Source organism: Rhopalosiphum maidis, chromosome 1, assembly GCF_003676215.2.
Source record: "Rhopalosiphum maidis isolate BTI-1 chromosome 1, ASM367621v3, whole genome shotgun sequence".
Lineage (NCBI taxonomy): Eukaryota > Metazoa > Arthropoda > Insecta > Hemiptera > Aphididae > Rhopalosiphum > Rhopalosiphum maidis.
This window is the reverse complement of record NC_040877.1, coordinates 44,924,597-44,948,519: the sequence shown is the minus strand read 5'-3', so window position 1 is coordinate 44,948,519 and position 23,923 is coordinate 44,924,597. Positions and strand designations below refer to the sequence as shown.

At 27.5% G+C, this 23,923-nt stretch overlaps 2 protein-coding genes, 2 long non-coding RNA genes and 1 pseudogene across 4 annotated transcripts; 3 read left to right on the top strand and 2 right to left on the bottom strand.

Moving 5' to 3' along the window:
• The first annotated feature begins 2,646 nt into the window (after positions 1-2,646).
• LOC113550498 (heterochromatin protein 1-like) lies at positions 2,647-19,653 on the top strand. The gene is made up of 3 exons (XM_026952371.1): positions 2,647-2,705; positions 4,554-4,723; positions 18,392-19,653. The coding sequence occupies exons 2-3, from the start codon at positions 4,560-4,562 to the stop codon at positions 18,765-18,767; spliced, it is 540 nt and encodes a 179-aa protein (XP_026808172.1). The 5' UTR covers positions 2,647-2,705; positions 4,554-4,559; the 3' UTR covers positions 18,768-19,653.
• On the bottom strand, positions 10,755-12,141 carry LOC113550492. Its single transcript, XM_026952365.1, is given in 2 exon segments — positions 10,755-11,865; positions 11,868-12,141. Coding segments are annotated over 2 exon segments (1,227 nt in total). The 5' UTR covers positions 12,016-12,141; the 3' UTR covers positions 10,755-10,786.
• On the top strand, positions 15,064-18,385 carry LOC113550507. The gene is made up of 3 exons (XR_003405022.1): positions 15,064-15,286; positions 15,372-15,447; positions 15,620-18,385. It is a non-coding gene; the product is annotated as an uncharacterized LOC113550507 (long non-coding RNA).
• A 611-nt stretch (positions 19,654-20,264) lies between the features above and the next one.
• On the bottom strand, positions 20,265-20,821 carry LOC113550017. Its single transcript, XR_003404984.1, has 3 exons — positions 20,681-20,821; positions 20,559-20,612; positions 20,265-20,481 (listed from the first exon to the last, which is right to left on the bottom strand). It is a non-coding gene; the product is annotated as an uncharacterized LOC113550017 (long non-coding RNA).
• A 508-nt stretch (positions 20,822-21,329) lies between these two features.
• LOC113548481 lies at positions 21,330-23,410 on the top strand (annotated as a pseudogene).
• Positions 23,411-23,923: the final 513 nt, after the last annotated feature.

Below are 23,923 nucleotides of genomic sequence, written 5' to 3'. Positions count from 1 at the left end.
TGTTACATACTTGTTTTGTAAATATTCACTTTCTAAATGTGCAATGTACTATATAATATATATGTACTCGTGTCTAGTATATATATTATAATAGTCTTTTAGTTTTATATACTCATATATATTTTCATCGACGACAAACCACCGGTTCGACCAAAAATAACAAAGACGATCACCCCTCGTGAATACAATTACTTAGATAGGGAGAGATCGATTGAGAGAAAGATTCTGCTCATATAATATGGTTGTACATAAAATATCCCTTACCGTGAGCTGGGCTTATGCGACAGCCAAGAATACCTACAAATTGTAATACTAATATTTGTAAAATTTGGTAACGATATATTAGGCACACATGTCCAGACCGATGAATTCAACTTCCCTCTCTATTCAGGTTACGTTCGTAAGGTAGAGACAACACATGCGGGTATGTCGTCCTCTTAAGTCACGATAATAAAGATATACATTGGGTAGTAACTAGTAGAGCACATACGACAAGAGGGGAGAGGGTGAAAGTGTATTAGTTAGAATATTTACATATTTTACAATCGTTAGTGGTTTACTTTATAAGGAAACGTGATTCACACTAGTCTGACATAGCACGGCATGACAAAATATTATATTATTAGTTTATATGAGATAATTCACTCTAAATAATATTTTGACGGTCTGATTCGTGTTGGTCTGTGTCGGTACGTTTATTAGTGTCAGTGCAGTGTGAAAACAGGAACCCGCAAACACCTATAAAAAAATATTCTAAATTATGAAATTTTATTTAAAAACGAAAATTTTCAAGTTTTCAGTATTCCATAATTAAAAAAAAAAAATTAGTTTTTGGATAATTTTCTACGAGCACTTCTCAAGTCACCGCGTTTTTTTCGCAAATTTGTACTAAAATGTTTAAATTTTAGTCTAAATTAATAAATTTACTTATTACTTTTTTTTGTAACTAGTTAAAAATTTAAATATCTATATACTTTCCTTAATATAATCATGAAAAACAAAAAAAAAATAAACAACAATCTTTACGGTTTTTGATAACATTGATTTTTTTTTTTTTTGTGAAACTCAAAAACAACCGTCATAATTTAATTAAAAAAAAAAAAATAATATACATATTATATCTTTTGGTACACACAGAAATTTTAAACTTATTGATGGGTAAGAACATCATGCCCAAAAAAACTTTAAAATATGCATTTATGCCCTACTAAATAATATGCTATTAAAAGATGCATTAAAAATAATAAAAATCGTAGTGTTGAATAAAATCTTTTTTCTAGATAATAATTGCAAAATTGTCAAAATTATAAATTCCTTATTATTATTTTTCTTTTCCGATTTATTTTCTTTGAATCACACTTGCGGTATACCGATAAGTAACAATGCAAGTGATTGTCGAAAAAAATACAAACACTAAAGGTCAAAATATATGTGCCTACAGGCTACTGACGATATCATCATCATGAGGAATACTACTTTCAGATACTATGAAGATAAAATTGTTTTTAAATTTTTTAAATAACGCATCAAACTAATATCAATTTTACTATTTAAGCAATTTCGGCAGATGTCAACATTGTTAACGTATTTAATTTGAGAAGTGCTCACAGGGTTTCCATTTACTTAGTAACAGGTAAGAAAATAAAACTGGCTGAGTTTGCATTAGACCTTTTCATTACCTTTTTATCTAACCGGTATTTTGGCGGAGTTTACATCGTTCGAAGTTTGTATTTACTATACTGATTTATTTAATTTATATTGTTAATAAATATAGGCACTTACACTATACACTATTAACTATTAAGTTAACGTTCGTTTTTATGTAAAAATTTGATTTATGTCAAATAAATAATGTAAAAGTATGTTACTCTGATAACTAATTATTATTTATTAAATAGTATACTCTCTAAACTAAGAAGTTATATTATTTATTATGTATATGTACTATTGAGTATTGACACCATTGGCGTAATTTGGAATTGGTTCTGTGGTCGGATTGGGATATAAATTTATACTATCATTACAATCGTTCTGGTGGCAAGCGCGCCCGAAATTCCAACCGGGGTAAGATCAAAATTTTTAGACCAAATCAAAAACGTTATTAAAACATAAAACATTATGTCATATTTCTTAAATGGATCTTGTTTGAACGCGGCTGATTTCCTGTCGAATTGTCTACCTGGCGTCATCGCCAAAGGCTTTACAAGTCTCGCGCGATCGGTGTGGAATGTCTGCGACAGTCATACTCCCCTCTACATATTCTCGGACGGCTAATGTCCACTACAACTTTCGTCCGATATAGTTGGTCTGTCTTTTGCCAACGGCCGAACCTGGCGTGTCCAAGTGCTCGCTCGTTCGTCCCGTATTTTTTTGTTCATTGACTGACGAAGTTCCGACGACACTGCGTCAACCAGACACTAGTCCTCCTTCCAACACACCTCGGTCCGTCGTCGGTCAAAAAGCAACACGTCTGCGCCATCCTTACGTTGCTGGGCGTGCAACCACGATTATATAATAAAATGATTTAGGTATAATCAATGGTGCAACGCTGAACGCATAGTGATTGCTATAAAATAGGAGCGGCAATAGAAGATGGGTCTTGTGAGCCGTTGCCATTTTAGTTTGTTTGGCAGTAGTGTTCGCCGACGCCGCAGACCAAGCGTCAGCTGCTGCGTATCACTATCGCGAACGCGGCCTCAGATAAGGTTATTTACATTCTGTTTGTTGTTGATTATTATTTTGTTCGGCGTCTTGTGATCATATCCCGTTTAATTGTATATATTAATATTAAAAAAGCAATTAAGTGACACGGTAATAATACTTTATTTTTTTTAACCATATCAGTTTTGTTGCTTTATTTCATTTTATCATAATTAATAAGACGTCCTACCCTAGACAAACGTTGCAAGTAACGCGCGGCGACCAGCTTACGAAGTATTTCAATATTCAATAGCTCCGTGACGGTTTGAAAACATACATTTCATACAGCTAGGTGATTTAGAATCCAAATCTAAATTTTAGATAACAAAAAAAAAACACAAAAATATGTCTTCTCTATTTTGTGCTATATTGTGTGGTCTACGGCCGCCGACCGAATCCATATTGTTACATTGTAGCATACTGTATAACAGAACTCGGAGCTAGCAGGTGAATAATTTTTAGAAGTCACATCCCTTATACAAAAAGAAACTATTAATACAGGTGGGTGTAGATCTCTATATGATAATGTATAGAATTATTTAATTTTGATAATACTATATGTAAACAAATATTTTTTTTAAAGATAAAATGAGATAGACATAACTGTGCAATAAATTTTACACGTAAAATGTTTATCTCAATTTATGTGAAATTTAAAAACGCTGTTACGTATTAATTTATTATTATTAAGTATTTATTTTATTATTTGTCATAATGATGTAATTGTGTCTACATTTTAAGGACATACAACTTTATTAGTAGTCATCTTATTATTTATACGCTATTCTAAATGAGATGAGTATCGGGTGGCCAAAAGTTGTGTGCATGTTCTTATTGTCACGAGACAGAACTTAACACACTGGTGTGCTGGGGACGCGTGTGCGGCTTCTGACTATTGTGAACAAAAACTGGTATAGTGATCCATTTTAGAACATAGTTTTTTTAATAATTATAAATTATAATCATATAAACTAAATTATAAAACTCAAAACAATTCCTATTAACATTTGTTTGAACTTAAAAAATTGCTTCAATTGTTGCTATTTTCATTCGGTTCCTTTTGTCTGTCCATTTGAATGTTTATATTAGCGAAAATTCTCATTAAATTTGCATTATGAGCTAGAATAGCATACATATATTGACAAAGGTTAAGTAATTCAATATACTGTTCACAACTGTTACAATTCTTAATGAAATTATCCAGTTTACATAACAAATTTCTATATTATTATTTAATTTGCTTTTACTGTATTGTTTTTAATCCAAATGACTTATTAAATAACTTAGCATCATCTATAATATAAAACCTTATATTCTTTATATAAATATATGTAGGTACCTACTATCAATATTTTCTCATTATGTTGAACTGTTTAAGTTCATACAAGAAAACATATATTATCGATAGGGCTAAATCCACTTATTTTTAAATAACCATAAGATATTGAGTAAAAGTCAATAATTAGTTAATTTGATTGTAGAGATATTTTGAGAAAATAAATATAGTAGTTTTAAAACTTACTACATGAGTTATCTCACATGTCCAAAATCTATTTCCTACAAAACATATTTTTTTTTTTAACTTATAAATTAGATATCTGTATTGAACTTAAAATTTTAAAATTTAAATTATATTGTATTATATTGTATCAAAGTTATAGCAGTAGTATACGAGTTTCATAAACATATAAAAATTCCGTAAAAAAATAAAGACTTACAGTACTTAGTATAACATATAGGCATTCCATTAATAAGTAAACAGTGTAGCATATAATTTTTATTATATCTATTGAGATTTGTATCACAAAGATTTATGAGGAAACCTAATTTAATTATCATTGTTATTTTTTCAGAAACGGATGGATATTTGTGTCTTGCTAATAAAAGTTGTTACAGTGGCTTGTACAAGAGAAGAAAGGCTTAAAATAATTGATTTAAACCTTATGATGAAAAGTTTTTGGGTTCTTTCATTTTATGAGCAACTAATTAAATTCTCATGTTGCTATTTGAATATCATAAACAGGTATGTTATGTACAAGCTTTATAAATTTATAACAGAATAATACAAATTTCTCTACTGTTATCAATAACTGATTTTTGGCGATATCTTATCGCAAATATTAATGTGTATTTAACAATCAATATTTGCGATGAGCTAACGTTGCAAATCTACCCGGTTAGTAAAATAATAAGGTATCAATGTCATTATCAAGGCTGAGTGAGTTAACTAATTATTATAACTCGTTAAGTTAAGTTAATACAGAAAAATGTAAGTTATTTTTAATGTTAAAAGTTACTTTTTTTTATTTAATTAACTTGTTAAAATTTAATTTGAAAAAAAGTGACTTACCTTGGTTAAAAATTAGTTAGTTTTCTTTTTATTGTGTAAAGGTAATTACATGTAAGGTCACAGGAAACAATACGAACAGAATGTTATGAACAATTAATAATTGTTGACGATATAAAAAATTTATTGCTTAATAATTAATAGTTAATATATTAAAATCATTCTAGGTTTTCTCTTTAAGTTAGGTTACTCATGAAAATAAAAGTAACTCATTAAGTAACTTAACTTTAACTTTATAACTCGTTAATGCTCCGCCTTGGTAATTATAATATTAGTTTCACAATGAATAATAGTATGTAAAAATGATGTTTTTAATACATTATTTGTATTGCAAATAATATTTTAATAATGTTATAATTTTGTTGAAAATTTATTTAAATATATATTATTTTCACTATGTTTATATTATATTGTTATATATATTTTGTGATCATAAAAATATCATAATAATATTACTGTTAAAATAGGTTATTATAGTGTAAGGTCTCATTGGTCTCAATAAACATTTCAGAAATTAATAAATAAATAGGTTTTATTCTTTATTTTAAGTATTAAATTTATTTGTAATAATTACAATTAATCATATCAATTTCAATATTTTTATTTTTTATTGTACTGAATGTTTGCCCAGCAATATATATCTTTAATAACTCTTCAATTTCTGAGTTTGAGACATTTTTAATGGGTTTTATTTTTCTTACTGCTTTTATAACAAACAATTATAAAAAATAATGAATAATTAAAATATTAAAATACATAAAAGAAAGCATTATATATAATATAATAGTTAATCATACTATTATTAAGTTTACCGCAATTTGAGTTTACCACTATATAACATAGCTTACATGTTTAGCCGTATTAGTATAATGGTCTATTATATTATATTATATTATTATGTATGTATGCATGTTCATGTAACATAATATGAACCTGGGTTTGTGTGTTACAAAATAATTATTATTCTTGCAGTATATAGGTACTGTCAGTAGTATATATTTTATTATATAGTATTATATTAACTGTACTACTGTAGGATCTATAGAATGTTATAAATTCAAAAATACAAATATATCTTGTATAATGCTCGAAAATCAAAGAGTATACCCTTATATATACATTTCAAATTAATTTTTTTCTTTTTCATAACATTTGACGAAATGTGACTATTAATGTTTTCTTGAATGACGTTTGAGTTCTATAATCTGCAATGTATAAAAAATCAAATATGTATATAATTAGTATGTATAGTGTATACTGAGGGTATAACAAAAATAACTATAAATATAACAAACAATAACTGTATAAAAATATGTTATTGTTAACTTATTTTCTAATTTCTAATCAATTTTTTTTTATATTTGATACATAGTTAATTACATTTTTCAGTTATTTTTGTTGTGTTACTTATTATATACTTTCATATACAATTATTTATTATTATAATGTTTACAAATAAATCAAACTTGATCTGAATGCTTTATTTGTCAATTTGTTTTCAATGTCATTCAGTTGACTTCAGTTTAAATCCAACTCTTTTTTTACTGCTTCCAATGAAATCATAAAGTGTTTCTAAATTTCCAAAAAGTTCACGAGCAACCACACAAGTACTAACTGCATCTACAATAATGAAATTAAATCTATGTGGCCAACACAAAATGTAAGTAGCTCTAGGATTTTCTTTTTTGATAATTGCTTGAAGTCCTTTATAGGTTCCTCTCATCGATGCAGCATCATCATAAGCTTGACCAATCAAGTATTCTTTCCAATTTATGTTCATATCTTTACAAATATTGTCAAACACGGTAAAAAGATGATTTCCAATTGTGAGTAAAGTTTCATGAACTGCCACTAATCTTTCACAAACTAATCCTGAAGTTTTATTTATGTATCTAAAAACCCATGAAAGCTGTTCTTTTCGTGATGTATCAAAAGTTGTATTTAACAGAACACTAAAAAAGTAGTGCTTAAAATTTTTTGTTGTATCACATTACAAATAGTTGTAGATATACCTTATATTAACTAGTTTTGTCTTTACCATGATAAAAAATTATGTATTTTTTTCCTCTAAATTGTACTTCTATAATATGTGAAGCCAAAGCTGGAGAATATTTTGCTAAAAGCAAAGCTAGATTTTTAAAATTACCTCTTAATTTATCTTGCCATCCTTCTTTATGCCCTCTAAAAGGGAGACAATGTTGGGCCAGAAACAAAGTCAGATCCACTAATTGGCTATCTATTTCTCTATTCATAGCAATATTATACCTATTTTGAAAAAAAAAAAAAGAAAGGAATTTACATCAAAATATTCATATTTTAGAATAAGAAAACACATAAATATCTTGAAACTAATAAGATAATATTTAAAATTAATATGCATTATGCAATATGTTTTCAGGTATATTTTAATAATAATTGAATAGATATTTATTATAACATAGTTAAATACTTAATAAGTCTTAATAATAATCAATTATAAAAATAATTAAACTTATCTTAATTCTACTTTGAAGTTTAAAGAGATAAGAGAATACCAAGTCACAAAATATGTAATTTAAAAAAAAGACTAATACTTTTAGTACAAATTACAATGTACGTTAGATTTAGATTTAAACATTAATATATTATAAACAACTAACAGTGCCAACGTTAATTAAATTTTTTTGTAGTTCATAAAATAAAAATGAAATTGCCTATCTGTTATAATTCTAAAATGAAAAACTGCTGATACTTGACATTTTTGGAAAATTATTATATTTGCAAATTGTTGACATAATACAATTTAACAATTTATTTAGTGTTACAATATTTTTTGATTAAATTTGTATTGATAAGATTATATTTTTTGTTTGATGTCGATATACCTTATAAATTAAAATTAAACATTATAAATCTTACACATATAACATTTATCAGAAGCAGTTATATGATTATTTATTTGCTTAGTTTTTTATAGGAGTTAATATTTTATAATTATTAGTGACTACTATGGAGATGCTGAAGTTTGGATAGATTCCTCTTCTCCAAATTATGAAAGTAATAATATATAAATATAAATGAAATATTTTAATTCTTTCTTTAACTTTTCCTTTCAATTAAACAGGTAGTTTGTGTTTTATAATATAACACAATATTTAAATATGTATAATGACATTACCTTCTACAATAATATCATACAACAAAGTTTCATCAAACATAAGCTCTTTAATACTGGTAGAGTATTATTTGAATTATCTGCAGATTTTTGGAGTTGTGTTATTATCAGTTATCTCTCTAATTTCAATATATCAATAAAAAAATAAAAGGTATTAGTTGAAAATATTTTTCATTAAAATATGAATTCAATAAAAACAAAAGTTTTGATATTATTAACTGCTAAATAGCTAACTTTGTTTATATTTAACACAATATTGTGTTTACAATACCACCAAAATTGGTATCAATTTTTGAAAGTCTCTGTGAACTTGATATACCTAATATATAAATAATAAGCCCAGCTATTATTCATTAGCTAATAAAAAGTTGTTAGTAATGTTTTTTTGAAAATTAATAATTATGTTTCTACTTGCAAAATGTTTAGTTGGTAGTGAATACCGTGGATCATTAAATATATCATCATTATCTTCACTGGAACTCTTTTCATCACCACCTATAAAATAAATGTAAAAGGATTTATCTTATATTTTTAATAATTAATACTTATATATCTTTCCTGTGATACTATTGTGGTATGAATTTATTAGTTTACAGGTACAGTAAAGCAGGCAAAGCAGCTAGTATAGTCGTCACTCGCGCGTCTCTGGCCCAGTTTTTAGAGGGGGAGGGGCGACTTTTACATAATTTAAAAAAAAAAATTGATAATATAGGCATAATCAATTTATTAAATTCTAATTTATAAGTGAACGTGGTAATTACTAACTTATTGATGGTCAAGTCACTTTGATCTACAAATTTCATATATACAAATTATTTATAGGTAAAAAAAAAAATACAAATATGTAACCTTTCATTTTGTGGTTGCGTCAACAATGATAAAGAAATATTTATTTTGAAATGGTCCAAGAAAACTCTAGTCCACGGTTTTTCCGGTCATTTCCACGGTGATATAATAGTTTTTGGGGGATTTTGCCTAACATTAAGACAACTATCGCAATTTTGCGTGATATTTTCAATTTCTTTATCCATTCCTGGCCACCAAAAGTATGATCTTGCTAAACTTTTCATATTGGAAGAACCCATATGACATGAATGAAGTTCGCTAAATATATTATTTCGAAATTTAGCTGGTATAATAACACGGTAACTCCACAATAGGCATCCCTGTTCCACTGAAATTCGAGTTGTTGGTAAATTATACGACTTAAATTCTAAAATGTTAGAAAAATCACTATCCCATTCTTCTGTTTTGACTGCGTTTAATACTTTGGCGAGAATCGTGTCTCTACTTGTTTCGATTTTTATTTTAGACCAGTCTAATGTGAAGGGTGATTTTTCGTGAATAAAACTGAGACTAATACATTCTTTATTATGATTTTCGATTTTGAACTTTTCATTCATGATAAAAAATCGGCTGTATTATCTTTGGATTTCACATATTTTATGTCGAAATCGAATGATGATAAAACATAGGCCAACCGTTGTAATCAATTAACTGCATAAATTGGGATACCTTTCTTATCACCAAAAATATGTATTAACGGTTTATGGTCGGTTTCTAATAGAAAATGTCTGCAATATAAATAGTCATAAAATTTCGTTTAACTGGAATATTATGGTCATAATGTAATAATACGGGTTTCGAGATTAAAATTTGTTTGATGTCCAATTCCATTCAGTGCCGTTACGTAAAAGCATGTACAATGGTTTTAAAATATTTGCAGCGTTTGGAATAAATTGTATATAGTACGTAACTAAACCTAGAAATTATTTTAGCAATTATTTATTTTCTGGGACCATGGCATTTTTAATAACATCTGTGTGTTTTGTTAGTATGTGTAAACCATTTTTATCTAACCTGTGATCTAAATATTCAATTGACTTTTGTATAAATTTGCATTTATTCAACTTTACTCTTAAACCTACATTTGACAATATATTTAGTAATTTGTCTAAACGAGAATTGTGTTCTGTGATAGTAAAACCTGCAACGATAATGTCATCTTGGAATATACCAATGCCCTCAAGACCTGCTGTGGAAGTTTCCATAGCTTTTTGGAACTCCCCTGCCGACGATTTTATTCCAAAAGGGTTACGGGTATAGCTAAATAAACCTTTATGTGTATTAATAGTGGTATATTTGCGATCAGACTCTTTAATAACCATTTGTTGATATGCGTCTTTTAAGTCTTATTTTCGAAAAATATTTTGAACCACTAACATTTGCATATAAATGTTTTATTTTTGGAAGAGGGTATTCAGTTCCTTCTAATTACGGATTTATTGTTTTTTTAAAATCACCACAAATTCTAACCGTGCCATCTGGTTTTAATATTGGTAATATTGGAGTTGCCCATTCACTGTAGTGCACTAAGTGTAGTCGACTGTAGTCTAATTGCTTTTAATTAAACGATCAATTTCGGTTTCAATTTTTTCTTTTAATGCTAAAGGGATAGATCTAGGTTTGTAAAATTTAGGTACCGCCCAGCTTTGATATTTAATGAAATTTCGTATTTGTTAAAAGTACCTATTTCATCTTTAAAAACGTTGTTATATTTTTTTATAATATTATCGACACTTACGTCATTTTCCATATTGAACAATTTTAAAACATTTTATGTTTTTTATATCGTTTCGACCTATTAATGGAGGACCACCATTGTCGATTACATAAAGACACATTGTACATTTTTTGTTTTGATGTACCGAGTCGACAAATATTTTTCCCATCAGTTTAATGTCGTTGCCGACGTAATCAGATAGCGAAATGTCATTATCTTTTGATTCGATATGACTAAACAGTTGATTATATAATATTTTTGAAATTACGCTGTGTTGTAAACCGGTATCAATTTCGAAGCTTACATTATAATTTTCTACAATTAAATTTACTGTAAACGGTTTCACAGATTTGTTTTGAGAATTTCGATCAATTATAGAAAATAAAGTATTTGAAAGATCATAATTAACTATTTTGTCATCATCATCGTTATCATATAAAAATGTATTTTGTGTTTTATTATTTTTCATTTCCTTCTTACCCTTTTCACATACAGCAGACAAATGACCCTTTTCACCGCAATTGTTGCATTTGTAGTCCTTGTATCTGCAGTCTTTTTGAAAGTGATTGGAACGGCCACAAATCCCACATTTGATTTTTGATTCTTTATGTGTGTTGAAACCCTGCTTGGTTTGATTATGTCCATAATTTTTCTTCTGGTACTTCAAGTCTGCGTATTCTTCTTTTTTCCAGCCACTTTTGTCATTTATTGCAGCTTCTTTGGCTGTCGCAATTTCAATTAGATTTGAATATGTAACTCCAAATTTTGAGACATCTTCTCCTAACTGACGATCTTGAATTGGTCCTGAACCCATACCGACAACGAATATGTCTCGAATAACCGTTGTTAGTTCTGAGGAAAAACCACATTCTGAAGCAAGATTTTTGACACGTGCACCCCATTGGCACACTGATTCATCCTGTCTTTGTTTAGCTTGATAAAATGTATACCTAGCCGCGAAGTACGATTTTATTGGTTTGAAATGTTTGTTCAAACTTTTCATTAGAGTGTCATACTCAATATCGTTAGGCGTGCTAGGAAGACATACACTAAAAAGTACTTTGTGAGTTTCCTCACTAACGGATGATAATAATATTGCACTTTTTGTATATTATTTTCGATTGTATTTTCCAAAAAAAAATTTGTCAATTTTGATTCAAAAATTGTAATATCCATACCTGTTTCAAAGGTTTCAGGTGACCCAATAACTTGATTGAAGTTCACTATGGATTCTGTCTTAGGAGTCGCCATTTTGTATTAGTATGAATACAACACTAAACACTTGAAACTTTTAATGGACTAGTGATTACGATTAAATTAATATTTTCTTCGTCGCCAATTTGTTAAGTATTATTACTATGAATAACAACATAAACGTGTTTTATAGACCTTTATTATTAACAGCATAAATCGTAATGATTAACATTGTAATTTTACTCGATAATAATCGATGGACAGTCCCCACCGGTCGTAATATGATACTGCTGATTATATATAATTAATACTATACGTGTAATATAATGTAATATAAATGCTGAATATTCAAAATTTTAATTATGCCCCAAGTAATTATTTATTTTATTCTATAAAACAAATTCTTTAAAGCGTTTGGTGTTCTACAAACCAATCTATTATTTTCCATGCATTCAACTCTATATCGCGATGTACATACAACAGTGCCAAACCAGTCAATATTTCCTGTCCAATTTGACTTCTTAACCAAGTTTTTAATCTAATAAGCATTGAATCATAAAGCAATAAAGCATAAGAAGGATGAATAAACAAAAATAATCAAGACTTACATAACATTTCATTTAATTTATTATTATTTTATATCAAACTTTATGTAAGTACCTGCGTAACGGCGAAAAACTCCTTTCTGCGGAAGCAACACTTACTGGCAAAGTAGCTAATATTATCAGTATTTTTCTGATCCCGGGAAATAGTATTTTATTACATTGCGTAATTGATTCTAATACATTTTCAGAAATTGTTTTACCTACAATTTTATAAATTACTATTAGTATAAATACATACTTATAATATATTAACATTAAGACAAATATAAATCAAATACTTACATTAATTTTTACTTTCAATCCATTTAGTTTTCCATAGTTCTAATTCTCCTTAAAATTTTAAAATATTAATATCCAAGTATGCATAGTGATTTGTTACAGCCTGAAGAAGATCGTGTTTTTTGTTATTTGATATGTTTAAAACATTGGATGGTATAAGCAGCATCAATATAAACGTTATTTTAGTTTATGCATTAAGAAAACGTGACTGCAAGCCTTCTGAAATGTTGTCAAGTAATGGAATATATAAAACTCGACGATAATATTCTTCTAGTGATTGAGCAGGAGTATGAGATATTTGTGTTTGGCGTTTGGCAATTCTTGGTAATTTTAAATCAATGTCCAATTTATTCATAACATTCTTACTTTGTTCGAATAATTTTGAAAAGTCTGATTCACAACTAGATCGTTTTCCAGACAGGATAAGTATAATACCATCGATTATATCAGATGCTTCTGAAATGAATCTATAGTAACTTTGCAAAAGTCTACTGGCTGGTAGTGTAACACTTAAAACGTCTGTCAATGCAAATAAGGTAATAATAAAATCACAACAAGTTACATTCATTAAAAGAGTTTTAGCTTTTTACGAAGAAATATGGTCACTCCATTCAGAGTGTTTTTTATTTTTCATTGAAAGATGTTTTTTACGTACAGAGCATAGTAAACCGGCTGTCATCCATTTTTTAATATGTTTTTATTTAGAGCCTACGTTCTTGGTCGTGGTTGCAGAGCTAATAGCATTTTTTATTTTGTCATAAAATATATCACAACATTTATTTATGTCATTATTACTATACATATCTTCCCATTATTCAGATTGTAATTTAGTTTTCACCTTTTCTTGATTACATAATAGTTATTTCAATTATATTTTTATCATGATTATTGTGTTTAGATTTTAAATTTACATTTATTGGTATTGCTAATACTATTCAAAAATTATCAGTGATATTTTCCTGGATAACTCCTGCCTCAAAATTATTTATTACACTATTATTTTTAACAAAAATTTGATCTATACAAGAATGTTTGGAACTATTTGATGTTCTAGTATACACATTAATAAAAGATTTAAAATCATACAACGACAGCATATTTATCAATCGAGTTTATGCCAACTGTATTTATATGTATATCCCCTAATAATGTCATAATGTCATTACAACTATTTTCATCTGATAAGATATTATTTAACATAGTCAAACATTCCTTTGATGGAGATCTATATACACAAATAAATGCTATTGGATTATTGGAGATATTAAATTTTAATTTAATTAAAATATTAATTTCTTCGTCTTTTTGATTTCATTTAATTATAACCATGGATATGTTACAACAATTAACGTATTGCCAAGTTTCGGTTAAAATTATTATATTTAAAAGCATATTTTTTTTATAATTTTCTAAGAAAAGTAGTAGATCGTCTAGATTAGAATTTACATTTTCTTGTTACAACACATAATATTTAGAAAAAAACCACTACTAATTTTATGAGTGTATATAAAGCCTGAGAAAAAACCAAAATAATTAGTTGTATAATTACAAAAAGTGGAGGTTGATAGCGTTTGAAAAAAATATGTGATAAATCATATTAATTATTAATTATTACGTAGTAGAAAAAATGTTTAACAATTAAACTCACTTTGATAAACTATATTCGTCTTCAACAAGTATGGCATTAATGTCATTATTAATTTTTTATTTTCTTTTTTTTTAATGTTCATACACAATATAAATTAGTATTATAAAGTAACTAGGTCCATTAATTTGTTAATAAAATAAAAATATAATTACCAATTTAAATGACATAGATTTAGCAGTAATTACCTTTTTTTTTTTTAGATACAGAACGAATTTGGTGACTTTATAATAAAACTGTCGCGTTGCTTGCACAAAATAACAACCATTAGATCAGTCGATTTAATACATATAATGAAAATTTTATGGATTTATTCTTTTTATAAGCAACTAATTATATTAAAGCATTGCAATATAAAAATTATAAATTGGTAAGAACATAATGTACAATCATCAAATATGTGGAGACTATCTAATAAAGCCTTTGCATAGGCTTACATGTGAACAACAACTAGTGGAATATTGGTGAATAATTTTCAGAAATTTTTTGGTTTTGTCAAAAAAAGAGCATAGAAATCAATACTCATTTTGGTTTATATTTGCAATGTTTAAATAAATATTGTAGCGTATGATTTACGTTATATCTATTGATATTGCTATCACACAGATTTAGCAATAATTACTTTTTTGTTTTCAGAAACCAATAAATTTTGGCACTTTCTAATAAAGTTGTTGCATAGTCTTACATGTGAAGAAAGACTAGTGGAATAATGCTGAATAACTTTCAGATGTTTATTGGTTTTGTCAAAAAAAGAGCATAGAAATCAATACATATTTTGATTTATTTTTTCAATGTTTAAGTAAATATTGTAGCGTATAATTTTCGTGATATCTATTGAAATTGATATCACCCAGATTAAGCAGTAATTACTTTTTTGTTTTCAGAAACCAATAAATTTTGGCACTTTCTAATAAAGCTGTTGCATAGTCTTACATGTGAAGAAAGACTAGTTGAATAATGGTGAATAACTTTGAGATGTTTATTGGTTTTGTCAAAAAAAGAGCATAGAAATCAATACTCATTTTGATTTATCTTTGCAATGTTTAAATAAATATTGTAGCGTATATTTTACGTTATATCTATTGATATTGCTATCACACAGATTTAGCAATAATTACCTTCTTTTTTTCAGATACGTATGACTTTGGTGACTTCTTAATAAAGCTTTTGCATAGTCTGATATGTGAAGAAAGACTAGTGGAATAATGGTGAATAATTTTGAGAAGTTTTTTGGTTTTGTCAAAAAAAAAGCACAGAAATCAATATTTTTATTTTTATTTATTTTTTCAATATATAATTAAATATTTTAGCATATAAATTTCGTTATATCTATTAAAATTGCAATCACCCAGATTTACCTTAATTCATTACCTACCGAGTGTAATGGAATTTAACTACAATGTTATAGTTTTGGTTTTTTTCATAAAAAAGTGTAGAATATAATTCAAATTTTGACTTATTTATTACATTAATAAGTAAATATCTTACACTATCATTTTAATTGTATCGTGAATGACGTGAACGATTTCCTTTTTTAAGGACTAAAGGTGAACGTGACCTAATCAATTTCTTTTAGTGAACGTTCCGAACACTGCTTTTTTATTTTAGTGAACATATGTAATATTTGTGCTATTTATTCCATAGTTATACACAATGACTTTTTTTATAAAATGAAATGGCGGGCTGGTCTCGACCATTTTATTTTGATGATAAAAGTGTTCATAACATCATGCCATTTACCGTTAAGCTTTGCGCTACGAAATAAAGAAAATGAAAATTAAGAGGTTAGCATCACTTTTATAGTGTTGTATTGTGGTGTGCAGACCAATCAAAATCGTTGGCGGGAATACCATTTTATTTAATCGTTACAAACACACTGTCGATAGTGTTGGTACCTCTTGGTATCTGTTGTTTGTCTTTCGATGATTCACTGTTTTCTTTAATTTACTTGGGTTCCGCCACACGGTTGACGTCTCCAACGCCGTAAACTCATTTCAGATATTTTCATTGACAAGTCTTCGATATGAATCCCAGGTGAGTAACAAATATAATATTCATGCACATGCACGAGCTTCCGAATTTACGGTAACTCGGTTTTTATCCGCAGTTTTCGTTGTTTGCAAATGTTATCCTAGTACCTATTTACTGTTATTGTTTCAATATTTAAAGTTTCAAATGAATATATTTGAAATTAAAATCATATTTTTCGATTCCACCAGAATTTAAGTCTTAAATAGGAATGATTTTTTTCAACTGGTCGGCTGTGTGCATAGTGCCCAAGTATTTGCTTAGTTTTATCACTAGGAAATTCTTATCAAAATGTAACTCAAAGTACACTTCAGATATTAAAAACATAATACAGATACTTTATAAATTGTATTTTTATTTTTGGGTTGAGTCATATATGTATATGGATTTTAATATTTCCTGCAGGTTGATTCTTAAAAAGAAATTAAAAAAATTTTAATTTTTTGCGTTTATTTTTTGAAAGAACGTGGACGTGAACGAGTTTCTTTATTGAGGACTGAACGTGAACGTGAACAAATCAATTTTTTTAGTGAACGTTCCGAACACTGCTTTTTTCATTAAGTGAACATGTGTAATGTTTGTGTTACTTATTCCATAATAATACACAGTGACTTTTAAAAAAAAAATAAAATGGCGGGCTTGTCGTGAGCATTCAATTTCGATGATAAAAATGTTCGTAACATCATACCATATACCGTCAAGCTTGGCTCTACGAAATAAAGAAAATGAAGAGGTTAGCGTCACTTCTATAGTGTTGTAGTGTGGTAGGCAGCCCAATCAAAGTCGTTGGCGGGATTACCATTTTTTTCCGTTACATACACACTGTCGATAGTGTTGATACCTCTTGTCCAATCGTCCAATCATCGTCTTTTATTAAGTTGTGGAGATTGTATGTATTTGTTCTATTATCTGTTGTTTGTCGTTCGGTGATTCACTGTTTTCTTTCATTTACTTGGATCCCGCCACACGGTTGACGTCTCCAACGCCGTAAACTCATTTCAGATATTTTCATTGACAAGTCTTCGATATGAATCCCAGGTGAGTAACAAATATAATATTCATGCACATGCACGAGCTTCCGAATTTACGGTAACTCGGTTTTTATCCGCAGTTTTCGTTGTTTGCAAATGTTATCCTTTCCCATATAATCTGCACATGACTGAGGTCCGAATAGTTTTTTTCAAAAAAAATTCATATCTTGTAATTCATCGGATATTTTGGTGATGTCGCCGCCGTCATCATTATCCAAATGTAGGCGATGGTGGTTATAGGTAAATGTTCGATCGTACAAATAATAAATCACGAAATCCATTTCGAAATTATAATGGATGCCTATCATCACTTTTCCAATCGCGTAACTTGAGAGTTGACAGTATTAAGTGTTATGCATTGCCTTTCTCTTACTTTGTAGTCCTAAGTGACCAAGTAGAATATTATACAATGCACATATGTCTTCGCCTCCTGTCTTCGATGGTTTTCGGACTTAAGTACCTTATTTATGCGCGTTTTTGTTTTTATCAACTATCAGGATCGACTAATTGGTACACAAATGATGTTCGCAGTCATGTTATCATATACCTATCAAACGAACAAATAATAATAAAAAAAAACTACTTTTTACTACAGGTATGTATACAAATACGTAAGACATGAATATGTCTTAAAGCTAATGACTTATTTACATAAACTGCCCCTATAGCTGGTTCATGACGTCATTTTAATGCTCTCCGTGTCAAACATTGTAGTGAATCATAAGCATAATATTAATAATATCATACAAATTATATGATTTGTAAGGCATAATACCTATTTCAAATAAATAATAGATATATTTTGATATTTCAATAATCAACATATTATTGTAATTTTATTACAGCCGAAAAAAAGTCACTAAAAATGACACAGATTCTAGTTCTTCTTCTAAAGAACACGAAAATTCAATCGTTACGAGTTGTACATCATCAGATTCTATGTCTTCTAGAGGACATACCTCTTTCCCACCAGAAGAAATGGATGTCAACCCTGATGACTCCGATCATGATGATTCTAAACATCAGTATGAAGCAGAAAAAATTATAGGAGCTACTGATGTTGGAGGGTCGTTGAAGTTTTTAGTGAAGTTAAAAGGAATTGATGAAGCAGAATGGATACCAGCTATTAAGGCTAATAAAAAATTCCCACAAATCGTTCTCGAGTACTATTATTCATTACCATTTGACTGGGTTAAAAAAAAATTAAATGACAATGAATAGTTATTATAATACCAATAAGGATGACAAGTGTTCAAAATGTGACTTTTATTTTATATCATATCTTATTATAAATGTCTTCAATTATTTATTATAATTATTTCATTTTATTATATATTGCAGGTATGCCTTACAGATAAATTTATTAGTTCATCAATTATTAAATATATAAATGTTAGTAATTAAATACTTTCATAAAATGTCAATTTTTTTTTTCATTTCAGTGATACAGTATAATAATAGTGTTCTCTTAAAAGTTGATTGTATATCAGTTTATGTTATTAAATAATTATTGGTTTTGAAAAGTTATTTCTTAAGAGGACACACCCGTATATGTTGTCAGTGTCTTACAGATGTAAAACATAGCAAAAACTGTATTGCACGGGAAAGAACCAAACTACAGCAAAAGTTACTAAGAAACAACATTTTCACTACATAAAAAAGAAAAAATAGGCTGTGAAATATTGTTATTATTTTTAGATATCATGACTAAAAATAAAATTATTGAAATTATTGAAGAATTGGATTTTGTAACAATTAGAAATTATATAAGTGATATAAAATAAATAAAAACGTTATTTCACAGATAATGTTCTCAACTATGTTATTTATCAATTTGGAGTCTTAACTATCACTACACTCAAAGTGGTTCTATCCCGTGTTAAACAGCTTTTACTTTGTTGTACATATATAAGACGGAAACAACACGCGGTGTAGTGTCCTCTTAAATGCCAAAATATGTTAATTTAAGTTTATTTATTTGTTCAAATGTTGGGTCTAAATATTGAATACTTGTGCCTTATTTTAATAATTAAAAGCATTTTTTCACTGTATATTATCTATTATTATTGACAGAGCTATAGTACCATATAAAATCATCTAGTTATTTTGTTTTTTTGTATTATCATTATAATTGTAAATGTATAACTAGTATGACCAAACATGCTGATTTTCCAGCAGGTATCCCAATAAATATTTTAATCGTCTCAGTACAGTAAAATATACCTAGTTTTACTCAACATCCAACTTTAAACAAAACACAACTTCAAATAATTTTTAAAATAAATATGTTTTATCCATTTTAATTTTAATTGTATTCAATACAAAGATTATGTCTTTTAATTGTAAACAATTTGACAAAGGTTGTAACTTCAATTAAAAAAGTATCAATCATTTTCTATAACTGCTAAAAATTATAATTACCAAATAGAAGTTGATGAGTATACAATGAAGAAAATATCAATCTTTTTTTAAAGACATATGTTGAGTAACTTTCAAGAACTTTATCATCAAACATTGTGGACAATAAACGCTTCATTGAGTCACCTACACTTTTATTAGTAACAAGCAATGACAATTTGTGTACCTGAAAATTAAATAATAAAAAATATTATGATTATTTTATAAGCTCTTATTGTGTAGATGAAGTATACATCTTAAATGTATTCATATGTGTCATTACTATAATAGTTTTAAAATTATTTTCATTTTTTTTTTTGGAGCTTGAATTCAAATTCTTGTAGAGATTCATGATTTTCGATTGGAAGTATATCATTTAAGTCATAATCATTAAAACCATCATCTGATATTACTGCATTTTTGTTTAAATTTTCCAGCAATGCATTCATGTTAGCATTAATTTGTTGATTAGTAAGTACACAACAATTTATGTCATATTTCATAGTAGACAATGTGTTCAATACACATTTTTGAAACTCTAAAAACAATATAACGAGCAATAAGATTAAAAAGGTAACATAATATAAATTATTATCAAAGTAATTTAATACATACCAGCTAATGACATTGTAAGTTCAATACCAGTTTTACGGTTATTAAGCGTAAGACCTAGAGAAAAGAAACAATAAAATATCAGTTGATTAAGAAATTATGTAACTATTAGTATCAATATTTACCTTGATTTGAAGCGGAAGATGATGTTTTCAAATTAACAAAAGTTCTTCAATGTAGTATGTTCTAAGAAAAATTGAAGCTTCCATATATTTTATAAAAATGTCTTTACAAAATAATCCAATAATTTTTGAAAAATCTTTAGGTTATGATTAAGGAGCAGAGTAAATTTTAAGAAATAAATCAATATATGAGTATGTATCAATTTTTCTTAAAATATGGAATAAAAAATCTAAAATATGAAAATATCAAAAAAATATATTAGTATTGAAAATGACAAAAAATAAATATTTCATAATTACAAATATTGAATAAAAGTAAAACAAATGATGTGGTTGCAGAGAAACAATTAATAGCAGAATACTTGTATTAGACATATAAAAAAATACATTTTATTTAACATAAAAATATGTTTTTTATTACATGATTTTTATAGAACAAACAATACAAAAATATAATATTTTGTAGATAGACTATTTATGTATAATAGAGGTATTATATTAATATTTTAAAGCCATTGTAGTAGTTGCGCAGCGCTGGCCCTGGAGTGCGGCAACTATAGTAGACTATAGCATGTAATTTGTATTGGAGGTGCCGTGTATCTCACTATCAAATTTTTATCAATTATTTAACAATATTAGCTATCACAGTGGCACTTACAGTCTACACTCTACTCCATAGCTAATACTTTTTGTATTATTTATTAATTTTTTATTAGTTCATTGGGGTATTTTTTTATTTAATTTATTGTTTGTCAGAATGTCTGATAACTCTCGTCGTCACTCGCAGCTTTCGCACTACCTTGTAATTTGTGTCTGCATATTGTGATTTATTTTATTATGTACTGTGACCTAGCAGTGTACGGTGTATAACATCAAGATCAGCCTCACGCCAAAATTAAAATTGATATTGTAAGTATGCCTAAACATCCTTATAAAGACTTTAAACACTTAGGTCGAGCTCAATGTTATAGACGATTAAATGGTATAAATGGACTAAACGTCCCTGAAATAATAAAATGTACTGCGACGCCAGAACATTTAGTTGTAAAAATATAACGCCATAATAGTTTAGACGATTTTAACATTACCTCCTATGAAAGTGTTATTAAAACTACCTCATCTAAATGTGAAATTGAAATGGAGGGAAGTAGTAAAATGTATGAAGAAAATGCTCTTCAATGTAAATTACCACATTGGGTTTCAATTAATTGTGTCACTCTTAATGTATCTACCCAATTATTTAAAATTTTTAATGAATGTAATCCATCTGATGTGATTAAACTTCCTGCGAGAAATTTGTTAATATAAATTACATTTTATTTATCAGTACCTAATATATTTTAATTATAGTAACATACGAGAAAGCTAGAAGTCAATTACCAAAATATGACGATAATGATGATGCTAAAAGCTCAAATATTAAAAACCGTGGTCGTAGAACGCGTAAGAAGAAACTTTAAGACACAGAATGAGATAGTCATTTACCATCAATGATAAGTATGTCAGAACCAGAAGCCAAACCAACTATTTGGATAAGATCCCTTGGTATAGATTATTTTATGTGCTAAGTTACTTATTACATGTGTTATTTAACATAAAAATATGTTTTTTATTAGATGATTCTAATAGAAAAAATAAATTAAAACCTATTAACATCACAACTCCAGTTTCACAAAATCAAGTTAGGGAATCTACAAAATCTAGAACTAGTCTTATGACTCCAGTGTTCAAAAAAGTCACATCAATTTTCACCACTCCAGTTCTACAGAAATATAATAACGATAATAATTCAATTTTAATTTGACACAAATGAATTTACTTGTTGATCAAAATATTTAAAATTAAATAATGTATGTTATAAAGTTATTACTTACTGACTTGTCAATTATTAATATCAAATGTATTGTAGATCAGTTACCAACAGAAACAAATTCTGACAATTGTTTATCACCACCAATGTTTGAAAATTATAATGAATCTCATAATGAAGGTAAATATTTTCTTTTGGATAAGTATAAATGTCATACATATTATAGGTATGTGTTACATATTTCATCATCACCCAGAACCTGGATTTGTCTCATACTACAATACATTTATTACAACAGCAAATTTTGTTGGTCCAACAAATTGTACGAGGTCAACCGAAAACCAATAAGTTATTGACAAAATTAATCATGAGCAATGGAGAATCTAACCACAATCAACATTCAGACGAAAATGTTCTGAACATTTCATTCTACCTACTAAATCTATAGCTGAAGTGTGTGATATTAAAGAACAATTGCAATTGTCTGCTTCACGACAATTAATGGTATTAATTAAATCACTCACCCAATTATTAAAAACTATCATAATATAACAGTTATTCAAATTTAATTTTAACTCTAGATCAGTAGATTACAGCAGTGTGGGGGAAAATCAAGGAAATGACACTACCGCATTGGTATTAAGAACATTATTAACAGACCATTGTGCATCTAACTACACTTTGAAGGCCAATACCCTGGAAAACATGCTTTCAAAGATTTGATAATTTTTAGAATTGTACTTGGTAAGACCATTTTTAATTTGAAAGTGTTACTTACCCAAATTAAATATACTATTATTTTAACCTTTCAAGGTGTAACTATAATGAAACATCCAACAGGATCCGAAGATGTGGTTAGATGGAGAATTAAAAATTGGTTACGCTAAGCATCAATCCGGGACAAATATAAAAATAATAAATAATAATATTAAGTGGTATTGTGGTTGGTAAGTAGTGTATATAGTGTATTGTTATAATATAATAATTTGTAACAGTTTTTTTTTTTTTATTTTAATTTACTAAATATAAATGTAAATTTCATTATAAACATCATTAAAAAAAAACCTTAAAAGCTTTCATCACAACAATTTAATTTTGACTTAACATGTTTAATTGTTATATTTTATCATGATATAATTTACATATTATATATTGTATTTTATGCGAGTGCGCACTTTTCCAATTATTAGTTATTATTTATTTATAATTATTAAAATAAATTAATTTTGTGTATTTTTTAATTTATTTATTACATTTAATGACTATCCAACTGTAAATATGTACATTTACTTCAAAATGTATAATAGTAAATAAGAGGACTTATTTGTCAATAATTGTAAACATAAAGATTATAGTTTAAGACGAAAGACTATATTAAATTAAATTATATTAATTAGCCATGTATCATAATCCTATACAAATAATAGATATTTTAT